This window comes from Bos grunniens, chromosome 1, assembly GCF_055505025.1.
Source record: "Bos grunniens cultivar Pamir isolate PY7600 chromosome 1, Bosgru_T2T1.0, whole genome shotgun sequence".
Classification (NCBI taxonomy): domain Eukaryota; kingdom Metazoa; phylum Chordata; class Mammalia; order Artiodactyla; family Bovidae; genus Bos; species Bos grunniens.
This window is the reverse complement of record NC_141165.1, coordinates 57,747,219-57,763,050: the sequence shown is the minus strand read 5'-3', so window position 1 is coordinate 57,763,050 and position 15,832 is coordinate 57,747,219. Positions and strand designations below refer to the sequence as shown.

At 35.8% G+C, this 15,832-nt stretch overlaps 1 protein-coding gene across 9 annotated transcripts in view; it reads left to right on the top strand.

The window, feature by feature from the left end:
- PDCD10 (programmed cell death 10) overlaps positions 1-8,843 on the top strand; it is a 47,816-nt gene extending 38,973 nt beyond the window's left edge. For 6 of the 9 annotated variants that reach the window (XM_086318198.1, XM_086318219.1, XM_086318209.1 and 3 more), the window contains 3 exons: positions 4,686-4,764; positions 5,072-5,154; positions 8,357-8,843. In XM_086318198.1, coding sequence (XP_086174324.1) covers positions 4,686-4,764; positions 5,072-5,154; positions 8,357-8,438 — 244 coding nt within the window. In that variant the 3' untranslated portion in view covers positions 8,439-8,843. Of the gene's footprint in view, positions 1-4,685; positions 4,765-5,071; positions 5,155-6,001; positions 6,072-8,356 lie in introns of all 9 variants that reach the window. The other 3 variants (XM_086318251.1, XM_086318270.1, XM_086318260.1) reach the window with 1 other exon arrangement.
- Positions 8,844-15,832: the final 6,989 nt, after the last annotated feature.

Sequence of the window (15,832 nt, the reverse complement as noted above, 5' to 3'; positions counted from 1 at the left end):
CTAAAGAATCTGATAATTTTATTTCACCTCAATGGGTAGAACACAAAACTGGGAATAACTAGTGGGACTATCAGTGCAACCTTTTGTGAAACAAGTAGAAATTGCTAGAAAGGAGTGGGAGGGAGGTTCAAGAGGGTAGGGACAAATGTCTACATGTGGCTGATTCATGTTGTTGTATGGCAGAAACCAACACAGCGCTGTAAAGCAATTATCTTCCAATTAAAACAAGTTTAAAAAAGCAGGTAAGCACTATTGGAACAAGACTGTGTAAAAAATTGCTAGAAAGGAAGGATTTAGCACAGATTTTTTTCTGGAAGAAGCTGCAACATAACATTATATCTTTCAAGAACTGAAGGAGGCTCCCCTGGAATAATAAATATTACCATACATCTCACAGGAAGAGTGTTCTTTGTAATTCACATAGCAAAATTATATTTTAGCTGATTGGCTACATTGTATTGGGATAGAGGGAGGAGTGTGACCCATTTTAGAAAATGATGGTAATAGGTACCAACTCGGCTATCAAGGAATGACTGTGTTCTTTTTGGTCCTCTGATTGAGTATCAGAAAGTACAAAAGACTCCATTGACTAGTCAAAGTCCATGTCACTGAGACTAAGACCTTAAGGTAAATATTTTTACTTTTATTGGCAAGCCTCAGCTTTCTTTAGTAGTTTTTATTACAGATTTTTATTTTCAGTTTTGTGTAAAGTGAACATGTTTGGCCCATAAAAGGATAATTGTCAGTGATCTCAAACACAGCTGTTTAAACACGTATTTCTAGAATTTTTAAATAATATAATTTATTTCGATAATCATATGCTACATCTCTATAACCTGGTTGGAACTTAAGCAGACTGACTCCAAGGACTTCTCTGGTGCTTGCCAATCATAGAGATTCATAATGTCAGTCTAATCAAGTGATTGAAAAAAAGAATGTTTCTGCTGTTTGGAAGAGGCCTGGTAAAGGACATCCTGTATATTGGATGTCAGTAGGTAAGAGGGAAAATAGTGTTGTGGTTGAAGCTGGAAGTGAGATGGTATGCCCAGAACCCTCAGCCTGCTATTTTGATACCCTCTTTCCACTTCAAGGACTCCCGGACTCATCTCTGCTAAACCCATTGTTACTGTAAAGAGAGAGAGTTTGAAAACTACTTTATTACCAGCCACATTTTAATCATAAGGAAGTTGATGTCAAGAGTCTCTGAGCCTTGTCCTTAGTCATTGACAGAGGCTGAATTAGGGTCTTGTCTCTCATTTATGGGGCAATAATAGTATTTCAGTTCTGTTTTCTGGAATGTGCTCTGCACAACTGAATTAAGATTACTGGCAATTAAAATTTATTTTGTATCCATTTTAAGAGGGATAACTTGCCGTGGAAATTTTGTTGATAATATGTATTGTTTCTAAGACTGAAATTTAACCATGTGTGTATTAGCATGGATGGCTGTGGCTATTTGTATCACTGACACATATAGATAAATTTTGATATATATTGTTACTGCTGTTAATTGTTTGACAAATTAGTGGATAAAATTGAGCCGAAATAAAAACAGTTTATCCTTCAAGCACAGCAAATTGTGCAGTTTTTATTTTACTTTCTCATACTTAAGGTGAATATCCTCTTCTCTCATTATTTTCACAATACTTCTCAATATACCTATATCAAATACTTACTGTCTTAGCACTGTACAAAATGCTGTGTGAGAAAGAAACTCCTGTCAGATGACAAATATCTGTATATACCGGCAAACCTAGGTTTGACTTGCTAACAGTTTGCTTTGTGACATTGGTAAGTTGCTTAGCTTCTGTGACTCTAGTTTCTGCCTGTGAAGATGAGGGTAACGGTTGTGAATTGAAAATGTATACATAGTGCCTAGCACAGAATCTAGCACCACAGCACATAAAGCATTGTGCAATAAGATTTGTTTTTTCCCTCTATGAAGTTGAATAGGAAAAATGATTTGATTAATGTTTCTGTTTGACTGCATTTGAGCTTATGCAAATACTTTATAAAATTAGTTCTTAGGATACTTTCCAATTAATAGATAACTAGTGGAATCTGGATTTAATAGTCCAGAAATCTCTGCATTTAACTCTTTACCCTTATCTATATTTGAATATTCATAGGTGAGGGTTTGTAAGGGTTGGTTTTGATGATGGCCTCAAAATAGCTTTTCCAGGGTGTCCAGTCTAGACCAAACTGAACATACAGCATAGGAATTTCCTTCCTGCAGTATGTTTGTATAAACATAATTACACAAATTTGGGTGACAGAAGTTCTACTGTCCCATGCAAGTTTTTTGTAAGATGTATTACATTTCTTCTGATGCCTCTTGCCCTTTTCAGTATATATGTTTCCCCAAAGTTGTCCCACGAAATACATGCAAGTTGCTAAAATTCCTTCCTACTCTATCCATCCTATATGTCTCTTATCGCAGAATTCATAAACTCCAAACTCTGCATATGCTTAGTCGCTCCGTTGTGTCCAGCTCTTTGCGACCCCATAGACTGTAGCGTGACAGGCTCCTCTGTCCGTGGGATTCTCCAGACAAGAATACTGGAGTGTGTTGCCATGCACTTCTCCAGGGGATCTTCCCAACCCAGGGATGCACTACAATTGTTTTACCCCTCAGGTTTTCCTCAGTTTTTTATTTGTTTAATTGTCTGAAGTTGTGTGTGCGTGTGCGCGCGCGTGTGTACTGGTATTTTCTCTTCAGGACACAGACCCTCAGGTTGTTAACTACCTTCTCTGGCGCAAACCTTAGTGCTGTAAATGAAGATGCATTTCTGTGTACACACAGATCATCTAATATTTGACATAAATTGCTGCAGATTATCTTAGAGAAGGCCAGGCCTAGGGACAATCTTGGTTTTTATAAAGCTCTGTGGCAAATAGGGGATCAAAGCTCAACGTTAGGTTCTGAGTTCCCAAACAGTAGTTTCCAAACTTGGTTCATCAGCAGAATCATGTGGGGAGCTTTTTTCTCTTTTGAAGTACAGATTCCCAATATTCCATAAAGTACACTACAAAATATGGTTGTCTTATAAACAGCTGTCTGATTACTGTAATTTGCTTTATTGTATTCCTTTTGAATAAGCTTACTTCAAACCCACAGGTGTTTGAAGAATCTTCCATATCCAGAGATTGGACATTTTTTAATTTGTTGAAATTGTCATTTTTCTCACATAATAGGATGGTTGTACGACACCGTCATTAAGCAGTAGGGGGCTTAATGCCTGTCTCAGCAATACAGGGATACAGCTTTCCTGAAAACATAAAGGAACAGTTAATGTAACTAAAAATTGTTATTACTAGAGGTCAAAAAAAAAGAGTGGACAGGTATAATTTCTATGTAAACTTATTGTCCTTTTTGAATATCTGATGTTTTAATGTTTCAGCCTGTTACCGACGAGTGACTTACAAGAGGTAATAAGGAAATATTTATTGAAATATTGAATTAGAAGGTCATTACTACTGCAGAATAAGCTAAAATGCTTTTTTATACTAAAAGCTTTTATATTTGTAATTTTTAGAATTTCCATATGCTTATTTACTAAAAATAAACTGTGAAACACACAGAAAAATCTGGACACGGAGCTTTTTGGTTTTCTTTAAATAGTTTAGCTGAAATGTTTTAAGTATGAAATAACTAAAATCTGACATTTGTGATTAAAAGGTAGGTAATAAAAGGTTGTATTTTGGGTAGTCTAGACTGATGTTTTACTAATTCATCTCCTTACACTTGCATTGCATTTGAACAGCAAAATTTGTAGCAGTTAACAGCTAAGAGAATGGATATGAAAAAGAGAAGATTTGCCTTAGAGACTGAGAGGCTGTTTGAGAATACAGAATTACAATAAGTTCAGTTTGCTAGAATATTGCTATGAAGTTAGAACACGGAAATTGAAAAGGGCGTACATAGAAAAGATGAGAATTTTTAAAAATGATACAGGGATAGGAAGAAAAGTCAACTCAAATGAGAATGATTGATTTCTTCTCTCTTTAGAAAGGGAAGAAAAATGCTGATGCACGTGTAGTCAAAGGATGATTGTTGGAAAGGTTAAGGTAGAAGAATATTCTGATTTTGTCTCTCCCAGAAATATAAATATATTTTCTAAGGAAAATAGTGACAGCAAAGATTTGAAAGAGGAGAATATGTGGTTGTTAGAGAGGAGGCTAGATAAATGTGTCTTAAGGGAGAATAGCTACATCTGAGGAGGAAATAGTTTAAACATCGAAACTATCAGGTCTATAATTTGAAGTGTTTTAAATACAGGAATGAGTTACATGTAATAGCAAAATTTCATATAATTGTTCATGAGATGGCAAAAGTGAATAATACAGTTGCTCAAATTCACCTACATGAGAAAGGAAAAGTCATAACAGGAAAAGATGAAAGTCAGAGGTCTCTTATAAATTTGAGTAGGTAATGCTAAATAAAATGAAAATGTTTTGGGAAAGTTGATGTTAGTTGTGTAGTATTTCCTCAGCAGTGCAAAAGTAGCTGGGATCACAGGAGGACACAGGCTAAATCCCCCACTTAACCAGCAAGTCAAATATTTGGCTTGATACAGTGTTCATATGGTAATTAAGTATAGTGATTCTTAAACATAGCTGTGTATAGAGACTTCTTTCAAATGAAACTGATTTTAAGAAGATTCTTTTTTTTCCTCACCCAACAGGGATATAGCTAGTGCAATAAAAGAACTTCTTGATACAGTAAACAATGTCTTCAAGAAATACCAATACCAGAACCGCAGGGTAAGTTTAGTAGAAACCTTACAAGCTGCCACCTCAGATGTTGGTTTACATCTAGTTGTTTTATTGAATAATAAGACTGTTGAATTATTGAAAATGGTTTTGTATCATTAATGACTGGATTTGTCCTTGAATTTGAATGTGCTGTTAAATGTGTATTTAAGTGAATACTCCTAAAACTGATTATCTATAATATAAGGTGTATTCTTAATTCTGTGTAATCTTCTGTCTCTGACTTTGGCCTTTGTGTTATTTCTCTTTTCTTACTTGTTTTTTATTTTTTTATTATTATTATTTTTGATGTCTGTAGGCACTCGAACACCAAAAGAAAGAATTCGTAAAGTACTCTAAAAGTTTCAGTGATACTCTGAAAACCTATTTTAAAGATGGCAAGTAAGTATTATCATTTATCCCCCTTTTAAAATTATAAAATTATGTGGCTTTCTATAATACTGAAACCATATATATTTAACTCTTTTACTATATTATTAATACTTAAGTGAACTACTAAGATAGACTATTAAAAATGGAAAGGGGGTGTTTGATAATCCAGCCATGACTATAGTCTGGAGTGCAGTTGCAGACTTTTTCTGAAAAGGGCCAGATGGCAGGTATTTTAACTTGGTGAGCTTGTTGCAGCTATAGCACTTCACCTCTGCTGCTGTAGTGCAGAAGCAGCTGTAGACAATATGGAAACAAGTGAGCATTTTTATGGCTGAGTTCTAATAAACACTTACTTTATAGACACTGAATTGAATAATTTTCAACTGTCTCATAATATTATTTTGATTTTTTAAAAATTTTTACTGTTTAAAAATGTAAAAGTATTCCTAACTTTCAGGCCATACAGTAGTGAGATTTGGCTTACTGGGCTACTTTACCAACCCCTGAAGCAGTGATTCTCAAACTTTAATAGCCTCAGGGTCATCTGGAGGGCTTGTTATAGACAAAATGTTTTTGGGTCCTACCCAGAGTTTCTGATTCTGTTGGTCTAGGGTGGGCCCAGGAAGTAACATTTCTAAGAAATTTCTAGATGATATGAATGCTACAGGTCTGTTAAGAACTGTTGTACTATAGTTAAAACAGTGGTTCTCAATCCTTTTTGCACATTAAAATCACTTGTATTCAGTGTTTTAAAATCCCAGTGCCTTGACACCCCACCTTCAGAGCTTCTGATTCCATTGGCTTGAGTGGGCCCAGGCTCAGGTTTTTTTTAAAAGTACTTCATGTGTTTTTAAAGGGCCACAAAAGGTTGTGATCCACTGTCCTAGAAGAGAGGCTTTGTGTAAGACAGAAAGTATACTAAAAAGGTAAATTAGATATTATTTTAAAATCTACATATACTCGGCTACAGAACATTCTAGAAAACCAAAAAATACTATGTGATTTATGTATAATACACATGTACATACAATGTATAAACTGATCCAAAGGCTATGTCTTCTGCAACCTCATACTTTATAGAGAATTCTTTGTATCTCAAATAGAATTTTGTGGACAAGACCATTTTCTATCAGTGCTTGAAGCAGAAGAATAAACAGTGATTATTTCAGCTATTGTTGGCAGGGAGCTTTAACATCCTGTCCCACCACTGACATTGTAAGATCCTGATATCCATGTCAAACTATTACAGTATTATTGTAGTAATATTAAAAAGTAATAAAATACATTAGAAAGGTATAATGATTTTCAGAGTCATTTTTAATAGTTCAAACAGATTGAAATATTTCCATTTTATTACAAATTAAAGATATTGAGCTAAATATTATTAATAATTTTGTGTTGTTTAATACTGCTATTCAGGTTGTGTAAAGGAAAATGTACCTTGTTGATTTAGTTTAATAAGCTGGCAGGTGTGTTCTGAAAATAAACTTACACCTGTTTTTCCTTGGTCTCCTCTGCTAAGTCCAAATAACCAAAAAGCACATCAAAAGAATAATTTGCATTAAGGAGATTATTTATGATACTGATTAATTAAGAACAACATGGGAAAAGCACATTAAAAGGTAGAAATTCATTTAGAGCATAACTTTGATTAATGTGAAATTATTTACTCTCATCCCTGTTTGTACAGTAGAATCACTTGGGTTCAGTTTTTAAAAATCTTTGTCCTTAGTCCCAAAGTTATTTTTAACAGCTTAAACAGGCATATGGATTATTCAGGTTCCCTGCTACTACTTTTTCTCCGTTCAGCAGCTTCCTTTAATTTACCATTATTTGCATATGAATAACATACCACAAGTTTTCTCCCTGTGTCCTCAAAGTTGAAAATTATTAATTAGAGCTTGATCTTTGAGCCATTTTTCAATAGGAGGATGAATTTGCATTGATTCATTTAATTTTTCCTAGGCCCCCTTTGTTGAGGAATGCCTAAGATAAAGATACTGTCAGCCCTTCGTATCCATAGGTTCCAAATCCCTTTGTTATTGTTTAGTTGCTCAGTGTCCAACTCTTTTGCCCCCCATGGACTGTAGCCCTCCAGGCTCCTCTGTCCATGGGATTTCCCAAGCCAGAATGCTGGGGTGGGTAGCCTTCTCCCCAGGAGAAGGTGATCTTCCCAACCCGGAGATCAAGCCAGCGTCTCCTGCATTGCAGGCGGGTTCTTTACCACTGAGCCACCTGGGAAACTCCAAATCCCTGGATCCAACCAGTTGAAAATTTTTGGAGAAAGAAATTCCAGAAAGTTTCATGGCATTTATATTGTACTTCAGCTATTTACATTGCATTTACACTATATTAAGAATAACAAGTAATCTAGAGATATTACTGGAGGATGTGCCTAGGTTATTTGCAAATACTACACCATTATATATAAGGGACTTGAGCATCCACAGATTCTGGTTTCTGAGGGGACTCCTGGAACCAGTCCTTCTCTGATACTAAGGGGTGATTGTACAAGCTTATGCTCCTGAGAAACTGATAAGGGCATGCAGGGGGACTAGCATCAGCTCTGTGCTCCAGATCACATGAGGATGGGCTGATAGAAAATGTGGTTCAAAATGAAGTAATTTTTAAGAACATACTTTTACACATTGTCAACTCTTAAATATTGAAACCACATGATTATTTTGTTTTAAAAGTATATTAATTCTAAAAGTAATTCAATTTTTTTTGAAGGAAGGTAAGGATAGGGATGAATCAGATTCAAAGTAATGAACCTTTTCCCAAGTATCATCCCATTGATATACAAATTTTGAGACTGAATATGGTATTTTAGCAGGTCTTATTTTGATAACTTCTGTGAAATCACAGCTGGAGACTACGTTCGAATCCTCCTCTTTGGCCAGTTACATGTTTGACCTATAAAATGAACTCTGGTTGTTGAGGCACCACCCATCATTAGCAGCCCACCAACACCTTATTGCCAGCCAGGACCACTAGGGGGCAGTAACTCCTAGATAGTTTCCAATAATGCAGGACACTTCCAAGCTGTGATAAAAGTTGCTACTCAGTACTAACTTGCATTTGTTGTTGTTGTTGTTCTTAAATAGATTTTATTGCTGCTGCTAGTCGGGCATTTTAAGTATAAATATTTTTAAAGGGTTAATTTTTTGGATAAAATTAATACTTACTCTTTTTTTTTTTTTTGAAACAGGGCAATAAATGTGTTCATAAGTGCCAACCGACTAATTCATCAAACCAACTTGATACTTCAGACCTTCAAAACTGTGGCCTGAGAGTTGTATATGTTAAGAGATGTACTTCTCAGTGGCAGTATTGGACTGCCTTTATCTGTAAATTTTAAAGTTTGACTGTATAAATTATCAGTCCCTCCTGAAGGGATTTAATAATCCAGGATGTTGAATGGGATTATTGCCATCTTACACCATATTTTTGTAAAATGTAGCTTAATCATAATCTCACACTGAAGATTTTGCATCACTTTTGCTATTATCATTCTTTTAAGAATTATAAGCCAAAAGAATTTACGCCTTAATGTGTCATTATATAACATTCCTTAAAAGAATTGTAAATATTGGTGTTTGTTTCTGACATTTTAACTTGAAAGCGATATGCTGCAAGATAATGTATTTAACAATATTTGGTGGCAAATATTCAATAAATAGTTTACATCTGTTAAACATTTCTTTACTTGAAAAAATGCATATATATATGTGAATATATATATGATCAGAAGACCAAGACGACTTGGTGTAATGTCTAAAGAACTTCTAAGGGGAGCTTATTAGCAGTTTATCGGATAATAAAGCAACAAGAATTCGTATTTTTTTGTCCTTAATCACTCTGGGCAAAAAGTAGTTGATGGAGATATTTTTGTTAGTTACTATATTTGAGGTACTGAGTATTTTTCCAACCTTTGTTTTAAGAGACTTACGAGAAGCAGATGGCAGTGTGTAGTGTCTTCACATTCTGCTGCCATTTTTGAGCTCTGTGACAATGTAAGATTAAGTCTTTCTGGTATGCTGGGCCCTAATAAGCTTTGCGCCTTTTTTCCATAAATAGCCACAACTAATAGTAATTTGAAGCTATACCAATGCTAGTTGGTCTGAAATTGTCATGAGTGTTAATAATATTACATACACTCTTTAAATATGTACAGTTTTGTTTCACCATAGAGAAATTCTAAGGAAATTATGTATCAAGTATTCATGTTAAGTGATTTCATTTTTCAATTATGATAAAATAAAGGAAAAAATCAGAATTTGTTTATCTTTTATATTTTAAATGTTAAACTAATTTCTGTTGAAAATATAAATTTTTTGCTATAATGCAATTTATTCTTTAAAATTTCCCCATTTTAGAAAATAGATTTTTAAAGAATTGCTGTCATTAGCAATACAAAAGGAAATCATCCACTTAGCTGTAAACAGGAAACGTGGAAGAAAGCAAAAAAACTGATAGACGATTGAATGAAATATCATAACTTACAGACATTATACTGATTTTTTTTCTTCAGTGATACTTAGCTAGTAAAACACGTATAATTGGTGATTTTAATACTGTGTATTTTAGGCATAAGCTGTTTTTCACTCTTGGAAGCAGATGAATGGTGATTTTCAAAACAGACTTGTGAATATATGAAGAAAAGAAATACTGCTTTTCTTTTCTTTGAGCAGCAGACTTTTCTAACATGAACGAGTACTATCTGTCTTCCTGTTTTCCCTCCTTAAGAAAACTCACCTGTTAACCAGTCATGCCTCAGCTCATCTTTTTTTTTTTTTTTAAATGGTTTTTATCTTTTTATTCTTCTATGCAGTATCTCCATTTTTTTTTTTTTTCCCCATTTTCATGAAATTTACCTCCAGAAAGGAGATTTAGTCTCAGGATAATTCAGTTTCTTACACGATCCTAGTGGTTTGTGTTTTGGGGTCAGGGAGTCAGATACAACTCTAGAGAACAGAAACGTGGCTCCCGAGGGAAGGAAGAAAGGAGACGTTTGTTGAGCACCTCTGTAGCAAGCATTTTTCTAGAGTCATCAATTTCTTATAATTCTCTTTGCAGTCCTATGACTTTGTCATCTGCCTTGCAGTTGAGGAAACTGGCTAAGAGAGCTTCAGTTACAAAACTACAAAACTGGTAATTGCTAGAGCCAGGACTTGAATTCAACATTTGTCTCCAGATTCCACACACTTTCAACTGAACTGTACTTTATCCATTGCCTAAAATGCAGTGTTCGGTTACAGTTTCCTTAACCAAGCTGACATAGCAAGAAATGAGAGAAGACATTGTGATAAGTCTTTTTCATAAATCTTAAATTTATTTTAAAGAGGCCTCCTTTTATTTGAGACCATAACTATGTTTTAGATGTTTAAAATGCCTTCTCACAGTATTTTTAAACAAAGTGATATAATTGTAGTTTGGGGTTTTTTCATGATTGCATTATTGTGATAACCTTGTTTGGCAAAATGAGGTTGGTATCCCAGTGTAAGGCCTTCCTAATTGGTTACTAACTTTTCATATGGAAATAATTTCAAGTTGATGGCAAATTTACCAAAACTTAGCAAGAGGAACAATAGTGCAAAGAACATCAACACGTCTTTTATCCAGATTGACCTATTGTTAAGATTTTACCATTTTTATTTTGTCATTTGTGTGTTTTCCTTCTCTTAAACTCCTGGGTCAGTTTACCCTGGGTCATTTCCATGGCTTTTTTTCTTTCATGGTGTTTACTTGTGTTTTTGAAAAATATAGTCTTCTGTCTCTTGCCCACTCCTTGCTTTATAATAGAATATTCCTTATTTTGGGTTTCCTCATGATTAGATTCAATTTATGCATTCTTGGTCAGAATACTATAAGGTGACCCATCTGCTCCTCACTGATGGTAATTTTGGTCACTCGGTCAAGGTGGTGGTCAATTTCTCAAATGTATAGTTACTGTTTTTATCTTGCACTTGATAAGCGATCTGAGGAAGCGGTAAAGAATCTGTCTGTCAGTGTAGGAGACTCAGGTTGGATCCCTGAGTGGGGAAGATCCCCTGGAAAAGGAAATGTTAATCCACTCCAGTATTCTTGCCTCGGAAATCACATGGACAAGGAGCCTGGCGGGCTACAATCCATGGGGTCGCAAAGAGCTGCACACGATTAGCAGCCAAGTAGCAACATCAGTGTTTTACCCCCAGCATTTAGTATCCGTTGATGATTCTTGCTTATTCAGTCTTTACTTTGATGGTTTCAAAATGGTGATTTTCCCAATGCCCGTTGACACTGTTCTACTGTCTAAATATGAACCTTCCTTTCTCTCCACCCTCTTATTCATCCATATCTACCCACATGAATTTTTAAACTTATTTTGGTTTTCTATTTTTTCAATGGCTTATAATTCATTATTTATTTTGATACTTAAATGGTCTTAGATTTGATCAGTATGAGGACCTTCTATTTCAATGTGACTTCTGTGTCCTTGTGGCTTCCACTTAGTCTTTTTTTTTTCTTTCCGTAAGTACATTATCTTAAGTATGTCCCACAATTTGGAATCAGCGGTTTTTCCAGGGAACCCTGAGGGATGATAAGAGATACACAGGTCTGGCTACTGAGTGGGCTCATTACTACTGGACATTGTCTGCTTCTAGGCTGATTCAGACAACTAGGAAATGTGCGTGTACAAACATGTACACACAAATCTGCATGTACATGTACATTTTACATGTTATATGCGTATTATGTGTGATTTCAGAAATCGTGAGTTTACAGTAATACCTCCAATTGCAATCCATCCTCCTAGGGTTCACTCTTACATTCGCATTCCATATTTCTATGTCTCTTCCCCAGAATCCCAACTCCCCAAAACATCAGTATTCACTTGTTCAGTCCTATAGTATATTCGAAATAGTTTTAGAATTTCTTTTGCCCTATCAATGTAGAAAGCACACTTAAAAGAGTATAAGATCATTTACAGTTCTTTAACTGTACTCTGCCCAAGACTGAGGATATGTAATTAACTCTGTGTTTATGAGTTACTTGGATCAATCCTTTTTTTCTCCGTCACTGTGATTATGTACTTTATTCTAAATAAATTGGGTTCATTTGTTTCAGTTTTCTTCCAGCTTTAAGGTTCCTTCCCCCAACTCACCCACACCACCCTCTTCACATCCTTACACATTTATTTATTAAGAATATATAGAACATTAGCATGCTTCTAAACATAAGAACTGTAACTTAAACATAAGAACTGTACCAAAAAGTATACTAGAGAAGTGTCACTCATACCCTTCTGCGCCACTTCCCACCCTGCCAAGTAGGTATCCAACTCCACTGTTTTTTGATGTTTATCCATGTTTCTTTTTTGAAAAAAAATATGGTTTCATATCCCTCCTTTCTTATCCAAAAGATAGAATTCATGCAGGGAAACCAACCCTCCCAGTTTGCTTCAGTTCAGTTCAGTCGCTCAGTCATGTCTGACTCTTTGCAACCCCATGAATCGCAGCACGTCAGGCCTCCCTGTCAATCACCAATTCCCAGAGTTTACCCACACTCATGTCCATCGAGTTGGTGATGCCATCCAGCCATCTCATCCTCTATCGTCCCCTTCTCCTGCCCCCAAACCCTCCCAGCATCAGGGTCTTTTCCAATGAGTCGGCTCTTTGCATGAGGTGGTCAAAGTATTGGAGTTTCAGCTTCAGCATCAGTCCTTCCAATGAACACCCAGGACTGATCTCCTTTAGAATGGACGGGTTGGATCTCCTTGAAGTCCAAGAGACTCTCAAGAGTCTTCAACACCACAGTTCAGAAGCATCAATTCTTCGGCACTCAGCTTTCTTCACAGTCCAACTCTCACATCCATACATGACCACTGGAAAAACCATAGCCATGACTAGATGGACCTTTGTTGGCAAACTAATGTCTCTGCTTTTCAATATGCTATCTAGGTTGGCTTTCCTTCCAAGGAGTAAGTGTCTTTTAATTTCATGGCTGCAATCAGCATCTGCAGTGATTTTGGACCCCCCAAAAATAAAGTCTGACACTGTTTCCACTGTTTCCCCATCTATTTCCTATGAAGTGATGTGACCAGATGCCATGATCTTCGTTTTCTGAATGTTGAGCTTTAAGCCAACTTTTTTACTCTCCTCTTTCACTTTCATCAAGAGGGTTTTTAGTTCCTCTTCATATTCTGCCATAAGGGTGGTGTCATCTGCATATCTGAGGTTATTGCTTAGGACCGCTGTTTCTTGGCACATGGATTATTTACTGCAAAATCTGGAAGAATCAGGCAAATTGGGAGAATTAGTCATTTAATATACATGCTTTTATAAAATGCAACTTTATTGGTGTATGGTTTACATATATGCCTTCACAAAAATAAGGTATAATTCAGTGTCATAAGTAAGTTAAGTTGCTCAGTCGTGTCTCTTTGCGACCCCATGAATCGCAGCTCGCCAGGCCTCCCTGTCCATCACCAGCTCCCAGAGTTCACTCAGACTCACGTCCATCGAGTCAGTGATGTTATCCAGCCATCTCATCCTCCGTCGTCCCCTTCTCCTCCTGCCCCCAATCCCTCCCAGCATCAGAGTCTTTTCCAATGAGTCAACTCTTCGCATGAGGTGGCCAAAGTACTGGAGTTTCAGCTTTAGCATCAGTCCTTCCAAAGAAATCCCAGGGCTGATCTCCTTTAGAATGGACTGGTTGGATCTCCTTGCAGTCCAAGAGACTCTCAAGAGTCTTCTCCAACACCACAGTTCATAAGCATCAATTCTTCAGTGCTCAGCCTTCTTCACAGTCCAACTCTCACATCCATACATGACCACAGGAAAAACCATAGCCTTGACTAGATGGACCTTTGTTGGCAAAGTAACGTCTCTGCTTTTCAATATGCTATCTAGGTTGGTCATAGCTTTCCTTCCAAGCAGTAGGTGTCTTTTAATTTCATGGCTGCAGTCAGCATCTGCAGTGATTTTGGACCCCCCAAAAATAAAGTCTAACACTGTTTCCACTCATCTATTTCCCATGAAGTGATGGGACCAGATGCCATGATCTTAGTTTTCTCAATGTTGAGCTTTAAGCCAACTTTTTCACTCTCCACTTTCACTTTCATCAAGAGGCTTTTGAGTTCCTTTTCACTTTCTGCCAAAAGGGTGGTGTCATCTGCATATATTAGGTTATTGATATTTCTCCCGACAATCTTGATTCCAGCTTGTGTTTCTTCCAGTCCAGCGTTTCTCATGATGTACTTTGCATATAAGTTAAATAAGATTCACCCATTTTAAGAGTTGTGCAACATGACCACAATTATAGAATACTTTTATCATCCTAGAAAAAGTCTTCATGCCCAGATATTGGTTAATCCTTGTTCTCCCCAGTTCCAGGAACCCTTAACCTCTTTCTGGATGTTTTCATATACATAGAATCACACAATGTTATATTTCTAGTCTGGCTTCTTTTACTTAGCATAATGTTTTTGAGGTTCAGCCATGTTAGTATTTCTATCAGTACTCTTATTGCTAATGAATATCCCATTATATGAATCTCCTATATTTTATCTATCCTTTAAATAGTTGACAGACATTTGAGTTGCTTCCTTCTTCACTAAGATGCATAATGTTGCATGAACATTGCTGCTATGAACATTCACCTGCCAGTCTTTTATGGACATGGGTTTTCATTTCTTTTAAATGGATACCTAAGAGTGGAAATGTTTGGTTGTTTGATAAATTTATGTTTAAGTTTTTAAGAAAATGTCATACTGTTTTCCAGTAGTATACCATTTTACATTCCCAGCAACAATTTAAGGCGGTTCCCGTATCTCTACATCTTCACCATCATTTATTAATGACTTTTTTATTGTAGGCATTCTTGTACATGTAAAATGATATCTCACAGGGACATTTCCCTTATGATGAATGAAGTGCAATGTTTTTCATGTGTATATTAGTATTTCACATGGTTCTTTTCACTTAATATCTTCAGGAATCACTCTATGCTTAAGTCTATTAGAGATCCTCTCTCTCTTTTTTTTTTTTTTGTAGCAGCCTAGTGTTCCAGCATGTGTAGGTACCCTAATTTATTTATCTGATCAATCTCCTATGCTTGTGCATTCAGATAGTATTCAGTATTTTGCAAAACTACAAGTAATGCTATAGTGAATGTTCTTACATACCTATTTCTGGTTTGTTTGAAGTATACATTCAGAGGAGACTCTTAGAAGTGGGCTTGCTACTAGTCAACAACATATATATATATGACATTTTATTAGATATTGACAAATTCCATAAAGGTTGAGGCAATTCATATTCGGCCAAGAATGTATGAGGCCATTTATTTACCCAAAACTTCACTTAAAATTGTCAAGCTTTTGAATTTTTGACTAGTAACTCATTATACCTTCATCTGCATTTCACTGCTATGGGTAAAGTTAGGCATCTTTCATGTTTAAGGACCAATTTTGTTATCTCTGATTTTGAATTTGCTTCTGTTTCCTTACCATGCAGAATTTATGTAGACATATTTATTAATTCCTCCATGAAAGCATCTGGGCTTGGTGTTTTTTTGTGGAGTAATTGTTTGATAATTTTATTTCTCTTATGCAAAAAAATGTTAAGCTTTCTATCTCTACAGGAGTCAGCTTGTCAAATATACTTTTCTAGGAAAGTGTCCATTTCTTCTAGTTTTCACATGT